This window comes from Pristiophorus japonicus, chromosome 18 (assembly GCF_044704955.1).
Source record: "Pristiophorus japonicus isolate sPriJap1 chromosome 18, sPriJap1.hap1, whole genome shotgun sequence".
Lineage (NCBI taxonomy): Eukaryota > Metazoa > Chordata > Chondrichthyes > Pristiophoridae > Pristiophorus > Pristiophorus japonicus.
Window position 1 is genome coordinate 104,662,094 of NC_091994.1, and position 22,369 is coordinate 104,684,462.

The 22,369-nt window shown below is 50.5% G+C and overlaps 1 protein-coding gene across 3 annotated transcripts in view; it reads right to left on the reverse strand.

Moving 5' to 3' along the window:
• The window catches only part of agrn (agrin), a 552,899-nt gene that overhangs the window by 105,235 nt on the left and 425,295 nt on the right, over positions 1 to 22,369 (reverse strand). For all 3 annotated transcript variants that reach the window (XM_070860482.1, XM_070860480.1, XM_070860483.1), the window contains one exon: positions 8,585 to 8,806. In XM_070860482.1, coding sequence (XP_070716583.1) covers positions 8,585 to 8,806 — 222 coding nt within the window. The remainder of the gene's footprint in view (positions 1 to 8,584; positions 8,807 to 22,369) is intronic.

The window sequence follows — 22,369 nt, forward strand, 5'->3', positions numbered from 1 at the left end:
CACATTTTTGTGCAAACAGTTTAACTCATAAAATGAGCAACAGCCACAAGATTTCCCCCCTCCTCCCGACAAACAGTTGTTGATTGAGAAAGTTCTTGAAAACATTCGAAACCAATTGAAATGTGAAGAGAAGCAAAGGGTACACTCAACCGTGCAAAGGAAACAACAACAAATTGCATTTATATAGCAACTTTAATGGCCCAAGGCACTTCACTGGAACATTATAAAACAAAATTTGACCCCGAGCCGCATAAGGGGATATTAGGGCAGATTGGTCAAAGAGGAAGGTTTTAAGGAGCGCCTTAAAGGAGGAGAGAGAGGCAGAGAGGCGGAGAGGTTTAGGAAGGGAGTTCCAGAGCTTGGGGCCTCGGCAGCTGAAGGCACGGCCACCGATGGTGGAGCGATTAGAATCAGCAATATTCAAGAGGCCAGAATAAGAGGAGCGCAGAGATCTCGGAGGGCAGTGGGGTTGGAGGAGATTACAGAGATAGGGAGGGGTGAGGCCATGGAGCGATTGAAAATAAGATTTGCAAATGTTGTAAATTGAAATTATTTTCCATGATAAGTTTATGAGTAGTTTTGACTGTGCAAATTAATGTTCAAACATAAAGTCCAAATGTACATCAATGACTATGTATAGCATCAGCTGATACTTGGTAAGTAAATGAACCCCAAGGTTTGACAGATACCTTACACAGGATTACACGGGATATACGGCACAGAAACAGGCCATTCGGCCCAACCAGTCCATGCAGCTGTTTATGCTCCACTCGAGCCTCCTCCCTTCCTTCCGCATCTAACTCTATCAGCATAACCCTCTATTCCCTGCTCCCTCACATGCTTGCCTAGCCTCCCTAGGCGAGCCCATGGTCGATTCTCTTGTCAATAAGGAGCTGACTGATCTCAGCCAAGGCAACAATCAGGATCACGGAATTAGCTTTCCGATTCCAGCAAGAATCAGTCCTTGACGCATAGCAGCAAAAACAAAATTGGCAAACAAATGTCTCAGGGCCAACTCTCCTCCCTCCTGTCCAATTCTGATGGTGGGTGTTGGAAAACAAGGGATGGGGGGAGGATAGTGGGCGAATCACTAAGTGGAGGTGGTGATTTGAAGTCGGTGGTGAAGTGAGAGGACATTTTTTTGTATGGAGGGGGGTAACAAAATCAGAACCAGATTCTTCCCGAATGCATTTGCAATTTTATAATAATTATTCTGAAGGCGAAATTTTCACCTCATTGTTGGAGCACAGATTTACTCAGCATCCAATCGTGCTTTATCTAACTTGAAATCACTCATGGCCCACACCGGTTGCATTCTGCATCGCTCACATCTATTACCTTGATGATCACAAAAGTTCACCACGTTCCATCCCAGCGTTTACCATCTCATCTCAGTGCCTCACATCTTCTCTGTTTCTCCCAATCTTTTAATAACATTTGTCCGATTTTAGTTAATTTAGTGTCAGCCGTGGCTCAGTGGGCAGCACTCTCGCCTCTGAGCCAGAAGGTTGTGGGTTCAAGTGCCACTCCAGGGACTTGAGCACAAAAAATCTAGACTGACACTCCCAGTGCAGTACTGAGGGAGCGCTGCACTGTCGGAGGTGCCGTCTTTCGGATGAGACATTAAACCGAGGCCCGCCTGCCCTCTCAGGTGGACGTAAAAGATCCCATGGCACTACTTTGAAGAGGAGCAGGGGAGTTATCCCTGGTACCCTGGGCCAATATTTATCCCTCACTCAACATCACAGAAGCAGATGATCTGGTCATTATCAAATTGCTGTTTGTGGGAGCTTGCTGTGCGCAAACTAGCTGCTGCATTTCCTACATTACAACAGTGACTGCACTCCAAAAAGTACTTCATTGGCTATAAAGCTCGTTGAGACATTCGGTGGCCGTAAAAGGCACTACATAAATGCAAGTATTTAATGAGATCCTAAATATACAGTAAGTTTGGTCACAATGGATTTGTTTCCATATCACATCCAACTTCTGCTTCTGGTTGTGAAATTCTAATTAGGCTCCCTATTTTGCCTGGCATCACATCTGCACTGTCGGTTCTGCCAGTTGGTGCCCACTGCCTCCCTCAGAGACAGAATTTCCATTCCATTATTCTCCGGATTGTCACTGTCTTTATACATCAGTGCTTGCAGTGCCTTCTAATGGAAAATAGGAGCGAAGCTCTCGGAGCTGCCAGAAATGACTTACGTTACAGACATTGCACAGCGAAAATGTTTGCTCTTGGACATGTCTTTGCACCACAGTGAAATGACAGTGGGTGGTCACTCTTCCCATCAAAGCAGAAGTGAGAGTGGGACCCCGGTCGATGTTACAATCGGGGAAAGGCGGCCTTGCAGACCCAGGGACTGGAAAAACAAAATGCAATGCCAGTCCGATTTAGGGTGTTTTTGCTGGTGTCGCTTTGTCTCAACTCACCCGTGGAGGATTCCACTACCGATGCTGGCCAGGCTGAGGTCTCGCAACAAACAGCAAATGTACCGCGCACAGGGACCAGCATAAAAAGCCTGAACTGATACAGTACACAAGAGCAATGGAGACAAAAAACAGAATATGCTGGAACCACTCAGCCGGTCAGGCAGCCTCCGACGGAAGGGTCACTGACCCGAAACGTTAGCTCTGCCTCTCTCGCTGAGTCGCTGAGCGTTTTCTGTTTTTGTTTCCGATTGCAGCATCCGCGGTATTTTGTTTGTGTGTAACATTGACAGGTTCTCTTTGTCTCGGTTGCCTGCTGAGATCCCATTCTGCTGTCACACTCGTATACACTGACACCAGCCGCTGTGGCAATCACTGGACAGTAATCAGCAATGGAACACTGAAGCATTCTTTTCATAAGAACACAAGAAATAGGAGCAGGAGTCGGCCATTCGGCCCCTCGAGCCTGCTCCGCCATTCAATGAGATCATGGCTGATCTGATCTTGGCCTCAACTCCACTTCCCTGCCCGCTCCCTATAACCCTTGACTCCCTTATCGTTCCAAAATTTGTCAATCTCCGCCTTAAATGTATTAAATAAATACAAAGAAAAGGGGCCCCAAATGTCATTATTAAAACGGAGTGAATATTGACATCGCTGTGTCAGCCAATGAATTGGAACTGACTTATGGCAATGATTGACACGGAAAATCTCCATTCTTGCTCGGACTTATTAAAATACTCTGTAGTTGGGAGATTCTATAGCTGAATGGCTTAGTGATTCCGGGTAGAAATAATCAGTCTCCTCTTCGCTGGCTGTAAGCACCTTAAGTGAATCGACTTTGATCATTGTTTCCATTCCGCTCTTTCTCCAACTCTTTCCCAGCCGGTTTTGTTCCTTCCCGACCTCGCGAGGCCATTCACCGCTCCCTGTTGGTATACACCTCCACGGGTGCCGGGTCTGATCCCGGTCTTGGACAAGAGCCATATGTGCACAACTCCAGCAGGGCTGGCTAAAGTTTCCTCTCCCAACACAGAGGGAGCGAGGGCAATTGCAGTGCCACTACCAGCATCCTTGCTGAGATCAGCGAGTTCAGCACAAATGAGGGAGGGGCGGCGGGTGGGTGGGAGAGAGAAAAATTCAATCTGGAACATTCCTGATCTATATGGCTAGTGACTGGATAAATCCCAATGCCCCATTGGGGGACGTCCGAGTTTGACCAGCAAGCCCCAATTCCGAGACCTCTAAAAACTAAAACTGCCCGTATCTATCACTCACCCCTGTGCTCGCTGACCGACATTGGCTCCCGGTCTAGCAACGCCTCAATTAAAAAATTCTCAACCTTGATTTCAAATCCCTCCCTAGCTCGGTAATCTCCTCCAGCCCTGCAACCAGTGTTCCCCGTAATTATTTTGGGGTGCGTGGCCCCTTTTAAGGGGCTGAGCGACCCATTCACAGTTTCTTGCATGCACGAAGTTTAACATTGCAAAAAGCCGGTCCCAGGTTGCGAGAGACTGGCAGAGTGCTACACAGCCGATCGGGAACCTTGCCTACAACCCGGCGAGATCTCTGCTCTCCTCCAATTCTGCCCTCTTGCGCATCCCCGATTTTAATCGCTCCACCATTGGTGGCCGTGCCTTCAGCTGCCGAGGCCCCAAGCTCTGGAATTCCCTCCGTAAACCTCTCTGCCTCTCTTTCCTCCTTTGAGATGCACCTTAGAACTAACCCCTTTGGCCAAGCCTTTCGGTGTCTGCCCTAACATCTCCGTCTGTGGCTCGCTGTCAAATCTGTGGGACGTTTTACTACATTAAAGGCACTATATAAATACAATTTGTTGTTATTATTGGATAAGCGCTGTTGGGAGTTCATTGTATGTTTTTGTTATAACATATTTTAATGAGGCTGCGCACCTCAGATTTTCGTTGTACATTTCCCGGCTTCGGGCCAGGTTTTCCAGAACTCGGGAAACCCAGCAGCTGAAGAGAAGCACGAATGGCCGGATCCCACACTGCTTTGTGGGCCAGGTGGAGCAGGAGTGCTTCCCCCCTCCGCACCCCTGGCCCCCTAACCAAATCGGATTTTCCCCCTCCCCACAGTCGGGCTTTTCCAACAACCGCAGCTCCTCCCCCCACCCCATGGTTTATCCACCAAACCCCTCCCCCTACCCCGTGGTTTATAAGAACATAAGAAATAGGAACAGGAGTAGGCCATACGGCCCCTCGAGCCTGCTCCACCATTTAACAAGATCATGGCTGATCCGATCATGGACTCAGCTCCACTTTCTTGCCCGCTCCCCATAACTCCTTATCGTTTAAGAATCTATCTATTTCTGTCTTAAATGTATTCAATTTATCACCAACCATCCTCGCTCCCCCCACCCCGTGGTTTATCCACCAACCCCCCCTCCCCCCGCCACCCCCCGATCGATCTCTCTACGACTCGCTCCTCTCCTTAAAAAAAAGCTACCAATTAGTCCCACTCCTTTGCTCTTTCTCCATGGCCCTGCAAAATCTTACTTGTTTAATTTCATTTCCAATTCCCTTTTGAAAGTTACTGCTGTATTCATCTTACCAGGACAAATAGGAAAGGTCCACTAGGACAAGACTACAAGCTGGCTAAATCTCATTCCATTTGTCACCGTGACAAGCAGGCATTAGCCTGTCCGGGATTGTAATTACTATCCATTTGCTGAAGTTGAAGATCTTGACCACCCCAGGTTTATGGAGCCAGGAGAAAACACACTGACCGTTGCGCATTAGTACTCGATAAAGGCTGCCCTGTGACCTGAATCGCACTCAGATCCGAGCTGGCGATTACGGCAATCAAAGATTGATTTTTTTATGGAGCCAATCCCTCCCAAACCCAATGACGCCCTTGCTGTCTCGAACACAAAGCTGGAGCAGCAACATGAAGACTGTTGGAGTGTGCATAGTCTCGTGTTCTGCAATCGTGGAATGGTTACAGCACGGGAGGAGGCCATTCGGCCCATCGAGCCCGTGCCGGCTCTCTGTAAAAGCACCTCAGCCAGTCCCACTCCCCTGCCCTTTCCCCGTAACCCTGAAAATTCTTGTACTTCAGGTATTAATTCTATGTAAATTAATGCGAACGTGAATTTAAATGTCATACGTAGCCCGAGGCTGATTGCACGCAAATCTGCGGCCAATAAAGACACAGGTTTGGACAGCTCCTGACCTAGAGCATGTGTGGGTCGGGTAACCACAAACCTCACTTAACACTGGGTATAGATCTATCTATGCCGTAGAACTTTCCAGAGACAATGCATAACTTTGAACAGTTCAAAGAACTGTTTTTAACCCAATGCCCATTTTTCAAGCAGTAAATGAAGGCAGTGAATCAATCATTACCAACAAAGAGCTTGGAATAAATCCATTAATAAATCTATTGTTCTGCGGCCTCAGATTAATAATACCACCGAGGATATCAATCCTTTGTTGTGTGGCAATAAGCAACACCCACTGAATAACTCAGCCCGACACCCAATCCCATCGCTTCTAATTTAATTTGCACTCTGACCTCTTTCGGTCAGACGCCACCTGGCAGTCCCAGAAGATCAGGTCCATCTGTGCTTCTAGCTGGAGGGCTGTGACATATGCCGGCAGCAGTTTGCCAAGTGACCGACCATCGAGTGGGAAAGTGAATCACTGAATATCCATGACAACAGACGACATGAACTGCCCAACACACTCCTCTCTCTCCACCTGCCGCCTTCCAGCTTTCTGCTCATGGGGCGTGCGCAGGATCCAGTCTCACCACTGACCTTCCCGTCGTAAAAGCATCTCTCTTCACCCAGCTAGTCACTCAAGGTCTTCTACCCGAAAGGCCAGCCTTTGTCCTGCTACAACTCGCTACAGCTATAGGGGACGACCTTGTGTGTCGGTCAGTTCTTCTGGTTTCGACTAGTGACCATCTGGTCAGTGCAGCCCGCACTGTTAATCCGAAGCTATCAGCCGCCTCCCCTAAAACCATTGTGTAATGTATGCACCTGTGAGGATGCTCACGGGTTTGTAGAGCTGCTGGGAGCCGGCGCCTCACAACTCGAGCCGCCTCGGGGAAATCCCCTCCGTGCCTTTCAGTTCCGCGCGGAGGGGTTTCCTGTACGGGCTGCTCCTGCGCACTCTCAACCTTGCCATCCTCGTCTGCCGTCCGGACACGCCATGGCGTACCATCTTGCCGTCCGGAGGAGGCGGGGGTCCCCGATGGAGGGCACTCTACGCGGGAGTCCTCCCACTATTTATCGGGGACTTGGCCTGGAGGGTGGTGCACGGAGCAGTCCCGTGCAACAAATTTTTACGCCGGTTCACGGGCTCCCAGGCCGCCTGCAATTTCTGCGGTCTGGAGGAGTCCGTGTTCCATGTTTTTATTGAATGCACGAGGTTGCAGCCCCTGTTCCATTATTTAAAGGGGCTGCTCCTCAATTTCTGGTTGCACTTCAGTCCCACACTCCTGATCTTTGGGCACCCTGTGCGGAGGGGAGCGGGTAGGTCCGAGGGCCTCCTCGTAGGACTGATCCTGGGCACGGCCAAAGGGTGCCATCAGCCGGTCCAGGCAGCGGGCGGTCGAGGGGGTCGTTCAGCCTGACTGCCTGCCTCTCTTCTGCGCTTACATCCGGGCCAGGGTGTCCCTGGAGATGGAGCACGTGGTGTCCACCGGTACGCTCGCGGCCTTCCGCGAGAGGTGGGCGCCGGAGGGACTGGAGTGCATCATCACCCCCGGCAACCAAATTTTAATTTGATTTTATATGTTTTAAAGTTTAATTTGTTTTATTGTCGGGTTTTAGTGTCCCCCCAGTCAGGGGGCACTTGTATAATTTGCCTCTCTGTTCCCTAAAAAAAACCCCAAAAAACCCACTAAAAAAACCACAAAACCCCCCCCCAAAAAAAAACAAAAAGAGGGCATTGAAAAATGATTGGAGTGTCCCCCCCTTTAATAAGGGGGCACTTGATTTAATTGTTTTATTTGTTTACAACCAAAAGAGTTGTAGAGCTGTTGAGTTGGGAGTGGCTTAGCCAGTCATGTGATGTTCACAAGACTCAATAAAACCCCAGCCAGTTGGGTTCGGGGGATCCACGATGAGGCAGGTGGTTGTGAGCCTGGTGGATGAACTGGTAATGTGTACTGTGATTGCTAATAAACCAACTAGTTCTTAATAGCAATGTGTTGCTATGAATCCTTCAGCAAAGAAGCCATGAAGCAAATAGATTACAGCGTTCATGCCTCAGAAACGTCCATGGGCACATAGCAAAAGAACGGAGCAACAGCCCAGTTCGTGTGCAGGATGGGAATGTGCGATACTGAAAATGGGGCCAGACAAGGGTCGCCAACCTGACCGAATTTCCCAGGAGTCTCCAGCACACTGCCGCAAGCAAACCAGGAAAACATCACGGAGCTTTAAACCCTGCAGCTAGTCCCACTCCCCCGTCCTTTCCCTGTAACCCTGCAAATTTTTTTCCTTCAGGTACTTATCCAACTCCCTTTTGAAAGCCACGATTGAGTCTGCCTCCACCGCCCTTTCAGGCAGCGCATTCCAGATCCTAACCACTCGCTGCGTGAAAAGGTTTTTTCCCCAGTGTCGCCTTTGGTTCTTCTGCCAATCGCCTTAAATCTGTGTCCTCTGGTTCTCAACCCTTCCACCAATGGGGAACAGTTTCTCTCTCTCTACTCTGTCCAGACCCCTCCTAATTATTTTTCAAGGAGCCCACTCCCTCCCTGGAGTTTTTTTTTTAAAAAACAAGCCCGCTCCCGTAACGGTCCGGAAACGCACACACGCAGATCTCTTCTACGCAGGTCCCATCCTAATAAATAACCTGACTTTTTGAATAACCGTACATGGATAAGTAGAGCTGGATGGAGAGGAAGGGGGCAGGGCTGGGAGTGGGGGAGGGGGGAACAACCGCTGAATAAAATCATGAGCAGCCTACAGGCAAAGTTTGTATTTGTGAAAAGCAGGCAGAATAGAGGTGAAAATTATTACACCACAGGATTCTACAACGCAAATCTGGCAAGGTTAAGATTTCCAACTCACACATAATTTCTTATGCAACAAACAAACAAAATATAATTCGAAGCTCTTAAACACTTTTATCTTAATAAAAACTTGAAGAACCGATTTGAATAAGTATTATTTTTGACTCACCACAAGGACCCTTGTGTTTGACGTGGATGCGTTTCCTCAGAATACAAGCCATGGCCTCCAATTCACACTGATTGCCGTAGATATGCTCATCGCTCCCACAAACAGGCTCGTACACGTTCTGGCAAGTCTGCTGGCACTCACACACAGCTTTGTTATTCTTCACAATGCATTTGGACCCAAAATCACATTCAACGTTCAGGCAGGGGCTTAGAGTGTTAAGGTCTGTTTGAAGAAATCAAGCAGGAGGTTATTTAAAGGTTTTATTTATTTATGCACTGCCGTTTGAAGTGGCTCGGCTTACAAGTGACCAGAAATCAAATCCATCCATTAGAACACAAGAACTAGGAGCAGGAGTAGGCCGTATGGCCCCTCGAGCCTGCTCCGCCATTCAGTAAGATCATGGCTGATCTTCTACCTCAACTCCACCTTCCCGCCCGATCTCCATATCCCTCGAGTCCCCTAGAGTCCAAAAATCTATCGATCTCCGCCTTGATTATACTCAACGACTGAGTATCCACAGCCCTTTGGGGTACAGAATTATAAAGATTCACCGCCCTCTGAGTGAAGAAATTTCTCCTCATCTCAGTCCTAAATGGCCGACCCCTTATCCTCAGTCTGTGACCCCTGGTTCTAGACTCTCCAGCCAGGGGAAACATCCTCCCTGCATCTACCCTGTCAATCCCTCTTAGAATCTTTTGTTCACCCTGTGGTTTATTCTTACGACATCACTAACACACACACACACAACAAAATAGTTCCAACTGTCATCATGTGACTGAGCCTTTTATTGTATTTGCATCAGTAGTTGCAGTACCATAGTAGTCCACGAGGTTGAGCAATTGTCCACTAGGGGGAGTTCTGTTACACACCCTCCCCGCCCTTGGACTCTGGGCACCTCTCCTACTCCAGATGTGGAGGATATCTGTTCACAGGGAGTGTCCACGTTACAGGCCCCAAGCCTTGGCCCTCTGGCCCATGAAACCCAGGCTGCTGCATCTCTTTTCCACTTACATTCCTGAGTCGTCCCGTTTGAATCTCATGGGTCTAGTGATTTGAAAAAGGTTGGTTGCCTCATGGTGACCGAATTTTAAAACAGGCCGCCTGGAATGGTCAGCGCCCACAACCTGCGGCATGCGTAAACCGATGGGAACGCGGGAGTTAAAACTGCAAAGTAAACGGGAAACGCTGCAAATACTCAGCAGATTGGTTTTTCTCTCTCCACAGATGCTGCCTGACCTGCTGAGTAATGCTCCCTGTCACTTGCTTTCCCGTGCGCGGGCCCTTTAACTGGCTGCGGGGCACATTCCTATCTACGCGCGCGTGCGCGCGGTTATTCCCATTGAAGAGCCTGTGCGGGACCTCCAGACCGCCGCGTAGCCGCGCAGCTTGACGGGAACGTTGCCGCTGAATGCTCCCGGCATTTTCTGTTTATATATCAGATTTCCAGCCCCCGCAGTATTTTGCCTTTGATTTAAACTTCACTTGGCACCCCGCCCGTGCCCCGACTCTCCATGCCACTCACCCAAGTAGCCTGCGAAGACCAAAAACCTGGACACGCCTGTTTTAACTTTTGTTTCCAAGTTCCCAGCATCAGTCCAAAACTGTTACGTTCGCACTGAAGAGGCTGCATCACCGGGAGAGCTTCCAAAAAAGCCCAGACTAGATTTGTAAACTTGGCATTCTAATACTGTAGTATCATCAACAACTGCGTGCACACAGTGCTATAAATTCAGCTACAAATCTAAAGAACTGGAGTAGATACAACGCTGGCTGAAAAACAAATGGTTCCCCAGTCACAATGGAGGTGTTTTTTTGAGTGATGATTGCTATATAACTGGCATAAAATTATACCAATAAATTGCTGATTAACTGGGCTGCTGACTGCTGGAATATCTCACTTGTATTAAGACCCGGTGCTGTATTGCACACGTCTGCAAATTCAGTAACTATACTGCAAGTGCTTATGATGAAGCATGACTGGGAAATAAGACAGGCAATGCCGCTACTTGAGTTCTGGCTACGCTGACTTTAAGATGAAAGTAAAAAGCTTTTTTTTTTTGCTCTTCTCTTTAGTTTATCTCGAGTTAAGTTTTTAATAAGCTGGGGGCTGGGATTGACTGAAGCGGGGAAAGTACACTGCGAGGAAGGGTGATCTCACTCGAGGAGATTGAGGCAGTCGGGGAGGGGGGGGGGGGGGTGGGGATGGGGGAACCACTGCTGGGACACCACGGGGTCAAAAGTCAGCCCTGGAAAGGGTCGGTACAGGGGGCGCTATCAGGGTCGGAGCTGCGAGCGCCAGCATTCAGCGTTGCCGGTGCTTGCGGCACTGACCAGTACCGCCCGGGAGCATCGAGCCGGTGTGCAACGCCCCCGGTTTCGACAGCACAGTGATTTTCCTTTGCCGCTGACCCTGTGGCGCCCCGCAGCGCACCCTAGTGGGACCGCCTGGGAAAGCGGGCAGTCCGAGCTTGTTCCGGAGGCAGCGAGAGAAGGAACAACTGCGAGAGACAAGTGTGATTGTTGTTTCCTTTTGCGATTTATCTTTACGTGGGGTGAGCAAGGTATTGGGAATGCTTTTTGTCTTATATTTGGCAATTTTTTTTTTCCCCTAGCGAAGCCTCCCTTCGGGCGCTCCGAGGCCGGCTGTTTAGCTGGGGATTTTCACTTGCTCAGTCGGCCTAGTGCCCTGAGAGACACCTCCCTTCGCGCTCCGCCCCACACTCAGGGCCCAGCTGATGAATTTTGTGGCTGCTGACCCAAACCATTTCCCGCCGCAATATTTACCCCCCTGATTAACCTCCACCCCTGTGACTTTGGCAGTAAGAGTCTGTGTTCCTCTGTACATTGGTCAGAGCCCAAGTACCTCGGAACAGTCGGAAGCTCGCGAGTCCACCTCTTCGGACGCCTCTCCTGGTCTGGGAGACGACTCAGGAACAGACAGGTTAGGATGTAAACAGCGGCAAATGGGAGCCGGATTTCCACTTGCTTCATCTCCCACTCGCTAATATTAATAGGTCGCACAGATCGACCAGGCAATGCCAACCAGCCTCCGAAAAATACCACCCAGAACAAGGCACGGCTCAATATTTGGAGACGGGAGAGGGAAATGCAGCAAAATTTACTTCTCATCAGTAAGCAAGAGAAGAAAACAGAAGCTTTTTTGTAAAATCTCTGCCAGTGCCCCTTCCTCTCCTGAAAGTTCTAGCTCACAATAGGGAGGATTCCCGGGTGCTGAACGGCCCCAGTACCCCACCCCCTCCCCCCACCCCCACGGGCATTATTCACACGTAAGCCAAGTCAGAAAATGCCACGTGGGCTATTCGACTGTGCCAGGCATCTCTGTCACGTGGGATTCTGCCCTCGCTGGACATGCCCTCTCCACAGCCACACACTGAGCGTACAGGGGTCACTGGAAGGACCAGAGTGGATAGTTTCCTGCCTGAGCCCAGGCACACTCTGGCCACTTGTGGGGCCTCAATCGCTGCCCCAACGGATTTGGGTAAATTGTTCTATTTTTGTCACGACAGAGGATGTGGAAACTAACCGGAAATGCCGGAACTGATCAAAAACACTGTCTGATTTTGATCCATTCTAACACGCTTCGGAGGATTGAAACGGTTTGGTTACTGGAAAACAAAATTGGTTCTTCCGGATGACTAAAACATGCAGTTCATCGTCCCGAGCAACATTAGTGCCCACAATGGAGGCTTCAAACAGCTGCAAGAGCAACATTTGGTAAAATAATATAAGAATTAGGAGCAGGAGTCGGCCATTCGGCCCCTCGAGCCCGCTCCGCCATTCAATAAGATCATGGCTGATCTTCGACCTCAACTCCACTTTCCTGCCCGATCCCCATATCCTTCGATTCCTGTAGAGTCCAAAAATCTAGCGATCTCAGCCTTGAATCTACTCAGAGACTCAGCATCCACAGCCCCCTGGGGCAGAGAATTCCAAAGATTCACAACCCTCTGAAGTGAAGAAATTGCTCCTCATCTCGGTCTTAAATGGCCGACTCCTTATCCTGAGACTGTGACCCCTGGTTCTCAACACTCCAGCTCAGGGGGAAACAACCTCTCAGCATCTACCCTGTCAACCCCCCCTCACAATCCTGTGTTCGGTTAGAGCACAGTTCCAAATTTCGATGTGTTCCGACTTCGCGAAAGAGCAACATTTTCTCGTAGCTGGCTCCCTTTTGATGGCTGTCAGAATGCACAGCAGCCATCGCAGCAATAAGGAGAAAGCGACTGCAGTATTGGTTTGGCTAATTAAAGATAGCTATCTCAAGTGTCCCCTAACGGTGATGTCCTGGACAGTTATGCAAATGGTTTGTGTCATAAACACTCGCACTTTAGTGACCATCAATAGTGATCGATAATAGCGCGGGGCAATGCAGCAAAACAACATTCCCAATCTTCCTGCTTGAGTTTCTCCACTGTTATTATTATTACTTCCTCGGGGAGCTGAGGCTAGTTTGAAATCCCACGTGACACATCCATTGGTGCTGCCAAATCGTGCAATCATCAGTCGACATCACCAGAACTTGATTAGAGGTTCAGCGCGTCTCTGCTATTTAAATCCAATTGAAATCAATTCCGACTGAGGCACCACCGGATCAATGCTTCTGGATAGCTTTCAGTCGTGCAGTGAAATGCTGCTGCGTAGAAACAATGCGGGGTTGAAAAGTACACTGTGAGAGGTGAACACACTGAAGCACAATTCCTGCAGCTAATCTAACCTTGTGGATTAAGGGGGAGCATAACCGATAAGGGAATAAGGGGTTATGGGGAGCGGGCGGGGAAGTGAACCTGAGTCCATGATCGGATCAGCCATGGTCTTACTGAATGGCGAAGCAGGCTCCAGGGGCCGTATGGCCTACTCCTGTTCCTATTTCTTATGTTCTTATAATAATTGGCCGTAACTTGAGGGCGGGCGCGCCCCGTAGGGACCCCACACGTTCTGCGTTTAGGAATGCGCCACGCCCTCGCTAAAACCCGGACCTTGCGATCTGCCAAGAATCCTCTGGACAGATCCTCGCATCCCCGGGAAAAGGGCCTCCGCGGGCGGAGAGTTGGGCTATGCCAACTCCTGCCCAGCCAAACGCCCGGGAAATTATGCACCTGGTAAAAGCAGGCATATAGCGTAAGAGTTTAAAAGATAAAAATAAAAACGTCATCAATAATTTATACATTCAAAAACCTGTGAAATAAGTTTATTTTTAGCCCCTTTAAAACATGCAAATGTATTTTTCAAATTAAAATGTTTTTTTTAATGAAATGCCATTTTAATTAATTTTAAATATGTGATTTTTAAAAAATGTATTTGATGCCTCGATACATTTTTTGGGGGTATTCCCATTCATACTTGTGGGGTTTCGTTCCGTACAGAATCGCCACAAGCGTGAATGGGGATCCCCTTCTGACATTGGTTGGGCCGGCCCATGTGATCCCCGGTGCGCTGGCGAACCGCCTGCGCACCGGGATACGTGGGGCGCTTCCCGCGGGTCCCCAGAGAGGTCCAGGACCACGAGTCTCCGCACGTTCCCGGGCCCGCCAGGTACGCGGCCATTTTATTTGTGGATCGGCGCCGTTTCCTCGCAGGAAGCCTCCAGCCGCTAACTCAGGGCCATTAAACTCTGACAGGCCCGACACCGCGGAAGGAGCTGCAACGGAACCTTGTGCACTTCTGCGCTGAACGGGTTTGTAAACCGCGCGACAAACTAGTAGAGTAAATAAGGCCAAGCGCAAACACAGAATGTGAAGAGGGCACTGACCAAAGGTTGCTCTGGGCTGCGCGGCCGTCAATGGGAAAGACCGCTCACCAGCTTTGACATTGTAAATGCCGCGCATGCGCAGAAATTTAAAGGGACCGCGCTTTGAAAGAAACAGGCGCCGCAGAACAAACGCAGCCCACACGTTGGCGCTGACCTCGCTGCTTATTGCGGATCAGGTGCGAGTTGCAGTTCTGTGGTTGTAGCCCGATACATTTAGGGGGCATGGTTCGTGACTCCGTTTCTCGCCCCGGGGGGGGGGGGGGAAGGGGGCGCTACTGGCTCCCGTGAAATTGCGCGGGAGTTGGCAGAGGCGCCAGATCGGTAGCGCCCCGCACCTGCCGGTCGCGGCCCGGGCAACTGCGCCCCGCGATGGAAATTGGCCAGCGCCCCGTGAGGCCGCCGTGGCGGACGATGTCAGCCCCAGCCTCGCGGGTCGAGGTTTAAAGGGTGGGGTGCGCGGCGGAGCCGTCCGGCACAACGCTTCTGAGTCGGCCACAGCCACGGTAACCCCTGGTGGTCTCGTGGAGGCCCCGCGCCCCACTGCGGAGCTCGCAGCGTGCCCTCCTCTTTAATGGAAAGCCCTGTGCTCACACCGGCGCTGCGTGGTCGCGCCCTTACCCCGCCCCGCTCCCCGCCCCCCCCCCCCGCCCGAGAGGAAGTGGAGCGCCCGACATTGTGCTTCACTTCCTCTCGGGGTGGGGGAGGGTAACCTCAACTTCGCGGCTGTGGGGCGGGACTTCTGTACCAGGCACAGGAAGCCCTGCCTCTCCAAGGTCACCGCCCCCAAACGGGGCGACAGGCAATCCTAAGGAGCTGGGAGTGAACCTCCCCCTCTCTGAGCCCAGATGTAATCCATCGAACAAGACCAAAGCTGCCGAACCCTAATTGGTTGCTTCCCACAGGCCACACTCCACAACCCAAAACAGACCCAGGCCCGGGCCTCCAAGCGCAGCATTTAATCATCGCCCAAAACACTCACCCGCCTTCCACTGGGGTCTGCACCCAGATCCTTCCTGAACGAGTTAAATAAATTGTAGGTGTCAACAGCTTTGGAGAGGGGGAGATTTGTTGGACCAATTTTACACTATTTCTAGATCAGCAACTGTAGTCGTAGATCGATACAGCAAGGAAGGAGGCCATTCGGCCCATTATATCTGTGCTGGCTCTTTGAAAGAGCGATCCGATTGGTCCCAGTGTTCTGCTCCTTCCCCACAGCCCTGCAAATTTCTCCTGATCAAATATTTATCCAATTCCCTCTGAAAGTTATTGATGAATCTTCTTCCACTGCCCTTTCATGCAGCACATTCCAGATCCTAATAACTGGCTACGTTAAAAAATTCTCATCACCCCTCTGGCCCTTTCGCCAATCACCTCATATCTGCGTCCTCTGGTTACCGACTCCACTGCCACAGTTTATCCGTATTTATTGATGGTCGGCTAAAGGTTAAACAAAGCCTTGCTAGGCCAACAACTTCCTTGGTTAATGTTAAGAGGCAAGCTACCGTGACAAGTAGTCTGTTTGTCCTTTAAAAACATCTTGTGTCATGGAATTTACCCCCCCCCCTGCCCCCCACCAGCCCACCTGCCCCCCCCCTACTCCCGATCACAGCTGTGCGAGCAATCTCGAGGCTATCCGAGCACCAGTGGGTGTCCCTGCCACATATGGAAACACTCAGCAAATGACGCAGGGAGAGATCATTCAGCTCATCAAGCTGGCGTGGATGCTCAAACTGCGTGCGTGCTGGCCGAGCGAAACTCAGCATCAAATAAACCTCCCCGAAAGATTCAAAATGCTGGGTATTCGAGCACAGGAGAGAGAGAGAGACACACCCATATGAAGGGCAGACTGATCCCACAGAGACACTGCAACACAGCAACACGACAGGGTGTAAAAAAAAAACCCAGAATCCTTTGCGGTCCTTTCCCTCCTCGCGCCCCCCCTCATTATTCTCCCCTCCGCCCCTGATGGCGCTGGCTTCCACAAGAGGCAACATCCCTCTTGTACTTACATACAGCACAAGCGGCCAATCTTCCTGCATGCCGCTATTCGACTGTGAGGGCCGCCACTCGACATCCACGCACGAGCACTGAAAAACAGCTTAACATCGGAAATTTCCCACGGTGCTTTGTAGCTGATGGTGGGGGAGGTAGAAAGGAAGATAAAGTATAAAGACTCGCATTTCTATAGCGCCTTTCACCACCACCACCACCGGACGTCTCAAAACGCTTCATGGCCAATGAAGTACTTTTGGACTGCAGTCACTGTTGTAATGTGGGAAACGCAGCAGCCAATTTGCGCTCAGCAAGCTCCCACACACAGCAATGTGATAATGACCAGATAAACTGTTTTTTGTGATGTTCATTGAAGGATAAATATTGGCCAGGACACCGGGGAGAACTACCCTGCTCTTCTTCAAAATAGTACCAGGGGACCTTTTACGTCCACCTGAGAGAGCAGACTGAGGGCCTCAGTTTAACATCTCATCTGAAAGACGGCACATCTGACAGTGCATCACTCCCTCAGCACTGCACTGAGAGTGTCAGCTAGATTTTTGTGCTCAAGTGCCCGGTGCGGGATTTGAACCCACAACCTTCTTACTCAGAGGCGAGGGTGCAACCCACTGAGCCACAGCTGACACCTCTATAGAAAAACACCAAGATAAAGGAACAAAGGGCGAGCGATGGTAGGAGAGTTGGGAGAGGTGACCAAAAAGCTCAGTCAAAAGGGGGAGTTGCGAGGGTATTTTTTTTTTTAAATTGGAGAACTGGAAGGCTTTAGCGAGGGAGTTCCAGAGCCTCGGGTCAAAGTGACGCCGAGCTTTGCTGAGCAAAGCTCGGTTAAAGGAGAGGAGGGAGAGCAGAGTAGAGGACCGAAGCAATACAAGGCAGGCAGAGGTTGTAGAAACTGGAGGGGACAAGACTGTGGGGGCATTGGAAGATAAGAACAAAGAGTTTTTCGAATCAATCCACTTGGGAGGCATGGGGTCAACGCACTCAACAACTTGTATTTATATAGCGCCTTTAACGTAGTGAAACGTCCCAAGGTGCTTCACAGGAGCGTTACCAAATTAAATTTTACACCGTGCCACATAGGGAAAATTAAGGCAGATGAACAAAAGCTTGGGCAAAGAGGTTGGTTTTAAGGAGCATCTTGAAGGAGGAAGAGGTAGAGGTAGAGAGGCGGAGAGGTTTAGGCAGGGAGTTCCAGAGCTTGGGGTCCAGGCAGCTGAAGGCACGGCCACCAATGGTGGAGCGACTAGAATCAACGATGCTCAAAAGGGCAGAATTATAGGAAGGTAGATATCGGAAGGGTTGTGGGGCTGGAGGAGACTACAGAGATAGGGAGGGGGCGAGGCCATGGAGGGATTTGCAAACAAGGATGAGAAATCGAGGCGTTGCTTAACCGGGAGCCAATGTAGCTCAGCGAGCCCAGAGGGGTGATGGGTGAGCGGGACTCGGTACGAGTTAGGACACGGGCAGCGAGCACAGGGGGTGATGGGTGAGCGGGACTCGGACACGGGTAGAATGTGGGAGGGCAGCCAGTCAGTGAGGATCGGGCCTGGTGGGAGGGCTGGGCGGGGTCTGAAATCCTGAGCTTTGAACAAGGTGGAGTTAACAGAGAGTGAGGGCTGACCAGGAGGACACTGGAGTTCAGCTGCAGCAGCAGTCAGTGGATGGTGATCCGGAGCAGACACCCTGGCTAATCCTTCTCCTCCCTTGGCCCAGGGGAGCCGAAGCCAATGATTGGTGGTGGGCGGGGGAGGTGCAATCACCTTCCGTCCAGTCCGTTAAGGAAGGATCGAAGTTTTCTGATGTTATGACGTCTATGAAGAAGAACTTTAGGGATCATTAGTTAAGACATGTTTTTTTCTATCCTGTGGAAGTGGATGATGTAATTTTGAAGGTCGGGACTGCTGCCAACGACATAAAGGCGCAGTTCCAGTGGTTTTATTGCTTGTTCTCGCCGCTCTTCCCACATATTAGTGAGAGAAAGGCGAGGGGTGAGAATGTCAGGAATTGAGAGGTCTGACGGTGATATTAGGATGCTGTCAGCTTGTGAGAGTTTCATTATACTCTCGCCGAGCGGGCTTATTGCCATCAGCGCCTCCGTCTGCTGTGGTCTGAACGCGCAGCCCGTGAGCAGAATGCAGGCTTAGGATGTTTGCACTGAATCGGCTTGGGGAAAAGCATCATTGAAAAAGAGAGTAGAGATAGAGAGAGCAGCGCTAGACAAAGAGACTGGGGAGGAAAACCGAGGGAGGGTGGAGAAGGAACGCGAGGAGAGAGAGAGAGAGAGAATGGCAGCGGTGTGATTAATTCCTCAGAATGAACGGTCTCTTGTGGAGAATGTTTTTCTTTTATCGTTGGGACTTGACATTTACGTGCAGAGTGCTTCTGCACAGCCTCCAGTTCGTTGGCAGCAGTCACATTTTAAATGAAGATACTGAGTAACTGCTGCCAACGAGCTGGAAAGATGCACAGAAGCTTTAAACTGTTGGTGTTGATGGTCAGTCTAGTAATTGGCTTCACTCATTTTTGCCAGACGTCATTGCTTGCTGAGGACGAAACGAAAGACACAAATTGTTTTCTTGTATAAAGTACGGGAGCATTAAAGAAGCAGAATCTCGGCAGGGTCTGCAATGATTCTGCGGAGCTGGCCATGTTTCTATGGCGAAGCTTCTTGTGACACATGTCTCCATTTCCCTGAACAGGGCGGCGCAGCGCTGGGAGCATGGGCAAGGGGAATGACGGGCCCGCAGCTTCTCCAAGGCTACTGAAGCTCAGCTCCAATGAGAGATGTGACCGAGGGCCCGAAATTCACCGTCCCCGAAGGGCTGGCTACCCCCGGAGTTTGGGCGGTCGGGTACTTTCCCCTCCACGAGCCATATTCAGCTCGGGGAGGATTCCGGCGGTGTTCACTTCCGCCGGAAACGGCGCGGTGAAGCCGCTGTAAAGGAGGGTTTCCAGCGGTGAGCTCCGCAGCGTGCGGGCCGCTGGAAATGGATTACCACAGCGACATTCACCGAGGAAAAGGTAGGACTTTTCCCGGCAGTGCCCTCGCGAGATTTTCGATGCGGTGCTCAAACGAGACACTGCTGGGGTCCGTTGGTAGGTAAAAGGTTTTAGTAATTATTAGTGTTTTTAGTGCATCCGCAGTATTTATCTTTTCATATAGTTTTATTAATTGATTTAGCTCCATTAAACCCGCTGAGTGCTGCTCAGAGGTTTGCACATAGCCCCTGTACTTTTAATCTGACTCTTTAGTGGAGGCCTGTGGGCTGCAGTGACCTGCTGGGCAGGGTTCACCCTGAGGATGGGAGGAGTGTTGGGAGGACAACACCTGGTACACCTGGCCAGAAGCAGGGCAGCACGTAGGAGAAGGTGTCACTGCCAGTGCCGTGCAGAGAGGCAGCGGGCAAGGGAGGCAGCAGCCACGATTCGTTCATTCTGCGCCAGACCAGTGTGCCCGCCCTCTTCACCGGCCTGAATCAGGATTGCAGTTGGCTGTTTGGGGACAAGGGATATCCCCTGTCCACTTGGGCTGCTCACTCCACTGCGGAACCCCAGGACAGAGCCAGAGCATGCATACAATGCCGCTCATTGTGCCACCAGGTGCATCATCGAGCAGTGCATAGGCATCCTTAAGCAGAGGTTCCGGTGCCTGGACCGCTCTGGTGGCACCTTGCAGTACTCTCCTCAACGGGTCTCCATAATCGTCGTGGTCTGCTGCATGCTGCACAACCTGGCCATCATGAGAGGACAGCCGCTGGAGGTCGAGCCAGCAGCACCACCTGAGGAGGAGGAGGCGCGAGGAGGAGGATCCCCGTCGCCCCAGAGCTAGTAGGCGTCGACCCATTGCCACCCTGGAAGGGCCGGGTACAGACTAGCCAGCACCCTCCTGGGAGAGTGCGTCCTCGCATATATGGAGGTGCCTGACACCTCCCCTGCAATCTCCCTCCATGCATTATGTACTGCCGGTCTGCCAGGTCTCCCCACGTCAGGAAACAGTATTCTTCTGTCCTCCACACCGTCCATCAGTGTCTCCAGCTCCATATCAGTGAACCTGTTGGCTCTCCTTGCCTCTTTTACACCAGCCATCCTTCCAACCTCCTTCCCCCCTCAGGCTGGGCCTTGCTGCAAAACTTGGCCTTATTAGAAACCATTACCTGCATGCTGAATTTCTCAGTGGTGATAACGCTCAAATTAAGACAGCCACACCACTGAAAATTCCACTTTGGAAGGGTTCATTAGCGCTGGAACCCATTTGTTCACTTTTGGAGCTGAATATGGGGAGGCCCAGCCACTAAAAAATTACGGCGCTAATGGCCACAAAAAGGTGGGGGGAAGCACCAGCTTTCCAGCGGTAATGAATTTCAGGCCCTAAGAGTTAAGTGCCTCTGAAACAGGACCCCATCACATTATAGGGCCTTGCTGTGAATTGGAGTCACGCTCAGTCGTATCCACACAAGGAGTGGCTGCAGAACTTTGAAATCTCGATGCTTAAAATGAAATCGTTGTTAAAAAAAAACTGTGCATTACAAGCTGAAAAATCCTTACAAGAGAAACGTGATGACCCCAGGGGTCAGAACCCGCTCCTCTAACTGTGTGCCTCACAACAGTTAAATCACAGGGTTTCTGCTCATTAACCCTGTGTGTACAAAATCCCCACAGCTTTTCTGCCATGTAGCATGGACGGAGATTATTTCTGGGCTTTTCCAGTGGCGGGGGACATTTGAACGGTCCCTCTTCTCCAGTGCCTGGATGTTTTGTTACTGAGGGGGTGTGAGGCGTAAGGAAAATAAAGGGAGAGAGAACATAAGAAATAGGAGCAGGAGTAGGCCATTCGGCCCCTCGAGCCTGCTCCGCCATTCAATGAGATCATGGCTGATCTTCAACATCAACTCCACTTTCCTGCACTGTCCCCATATCCCTTGATTCCCTTCATATTCAAAAACCTATTGATCCCTGTCTTGAATATACTCAACGACTGAGCATCCACAGCCCTCTGGGGTAGAGAATTCCAAAGGTTCACCACTCTCTGAGTGAAGAAATTTCTCCTCATCTCAATCCCTAGTGGCTGACCGCTGATCCTGAGACTGTGACCCCTGGTTCTAGACTCTCCAGCCAGGAGGAAACACCCTCCCTGCATCTAGCCTGTCAAGCCCTGTAAGAATGTTGAGAGGGGGCTGACACAAGACAAACTACACACACACACACACACACACACACACAAAGGTAACTGAAGGGAATTACCACACTAATGGGCAAACTACGCTGCGGGCTTTCACTAATGAATGTGGTAACATGCGCAGACTTCTGGGATGTCAATCAGCGAGCCAAGACTTTCAATAAACAAGCTGGATAAAGGAATTCCATACTAAAGCACGAATGCTTACACGTCCTCACTAACCACCCCTAAAATCCTTCTTCTTGCCCAATTCTTGGATGATCTATCACATGCCAAAAACCTGACTCCTACCTGGAAACTGGACTGAGAATCAATACACTTGCCAATGTTCTCGGGGCCGTGCGTGCAGCGGTCAGGAGGTCCCGCGCAGGCTGCCCTGCAGCTTTTAGACGGAAAAATCGTCCGTGCGTGGAAAGCTGAACGGGCCAGGGGCCGCGCCCCCCCCCCTCCCCCCCAAAAAAATGAGATGGGAACATTGACACTTGGTATTAATCACAGTCGCTTAACCCCAGGAGGGTTTTTTGGGGAAGGAGGGAGGTGGGGATGCGGAATATCTTTAAGCGCCAACAGCTCCCTTTCTGAATTAAAGGGCTAAACCGTTTTGTGACACGTTAGGATTTTTGGATTAATTAGTGTGGTAATTCCCTTCAGTTACCTTTGTGTGTGTGTGTGTGTGTGTGTGTGTGTGTGTGTGTGTAGTTTGTCTTGTGTCAGCCCCCTCTCAACATTCTTACAGGGCCTGACGGAGAATTAATAAGGTGCCAGACAGGCTGAGACAGGAGGGAGGTTCAGTGCGAGAGAGGCACGTTTATAATGTGCAGCCTGT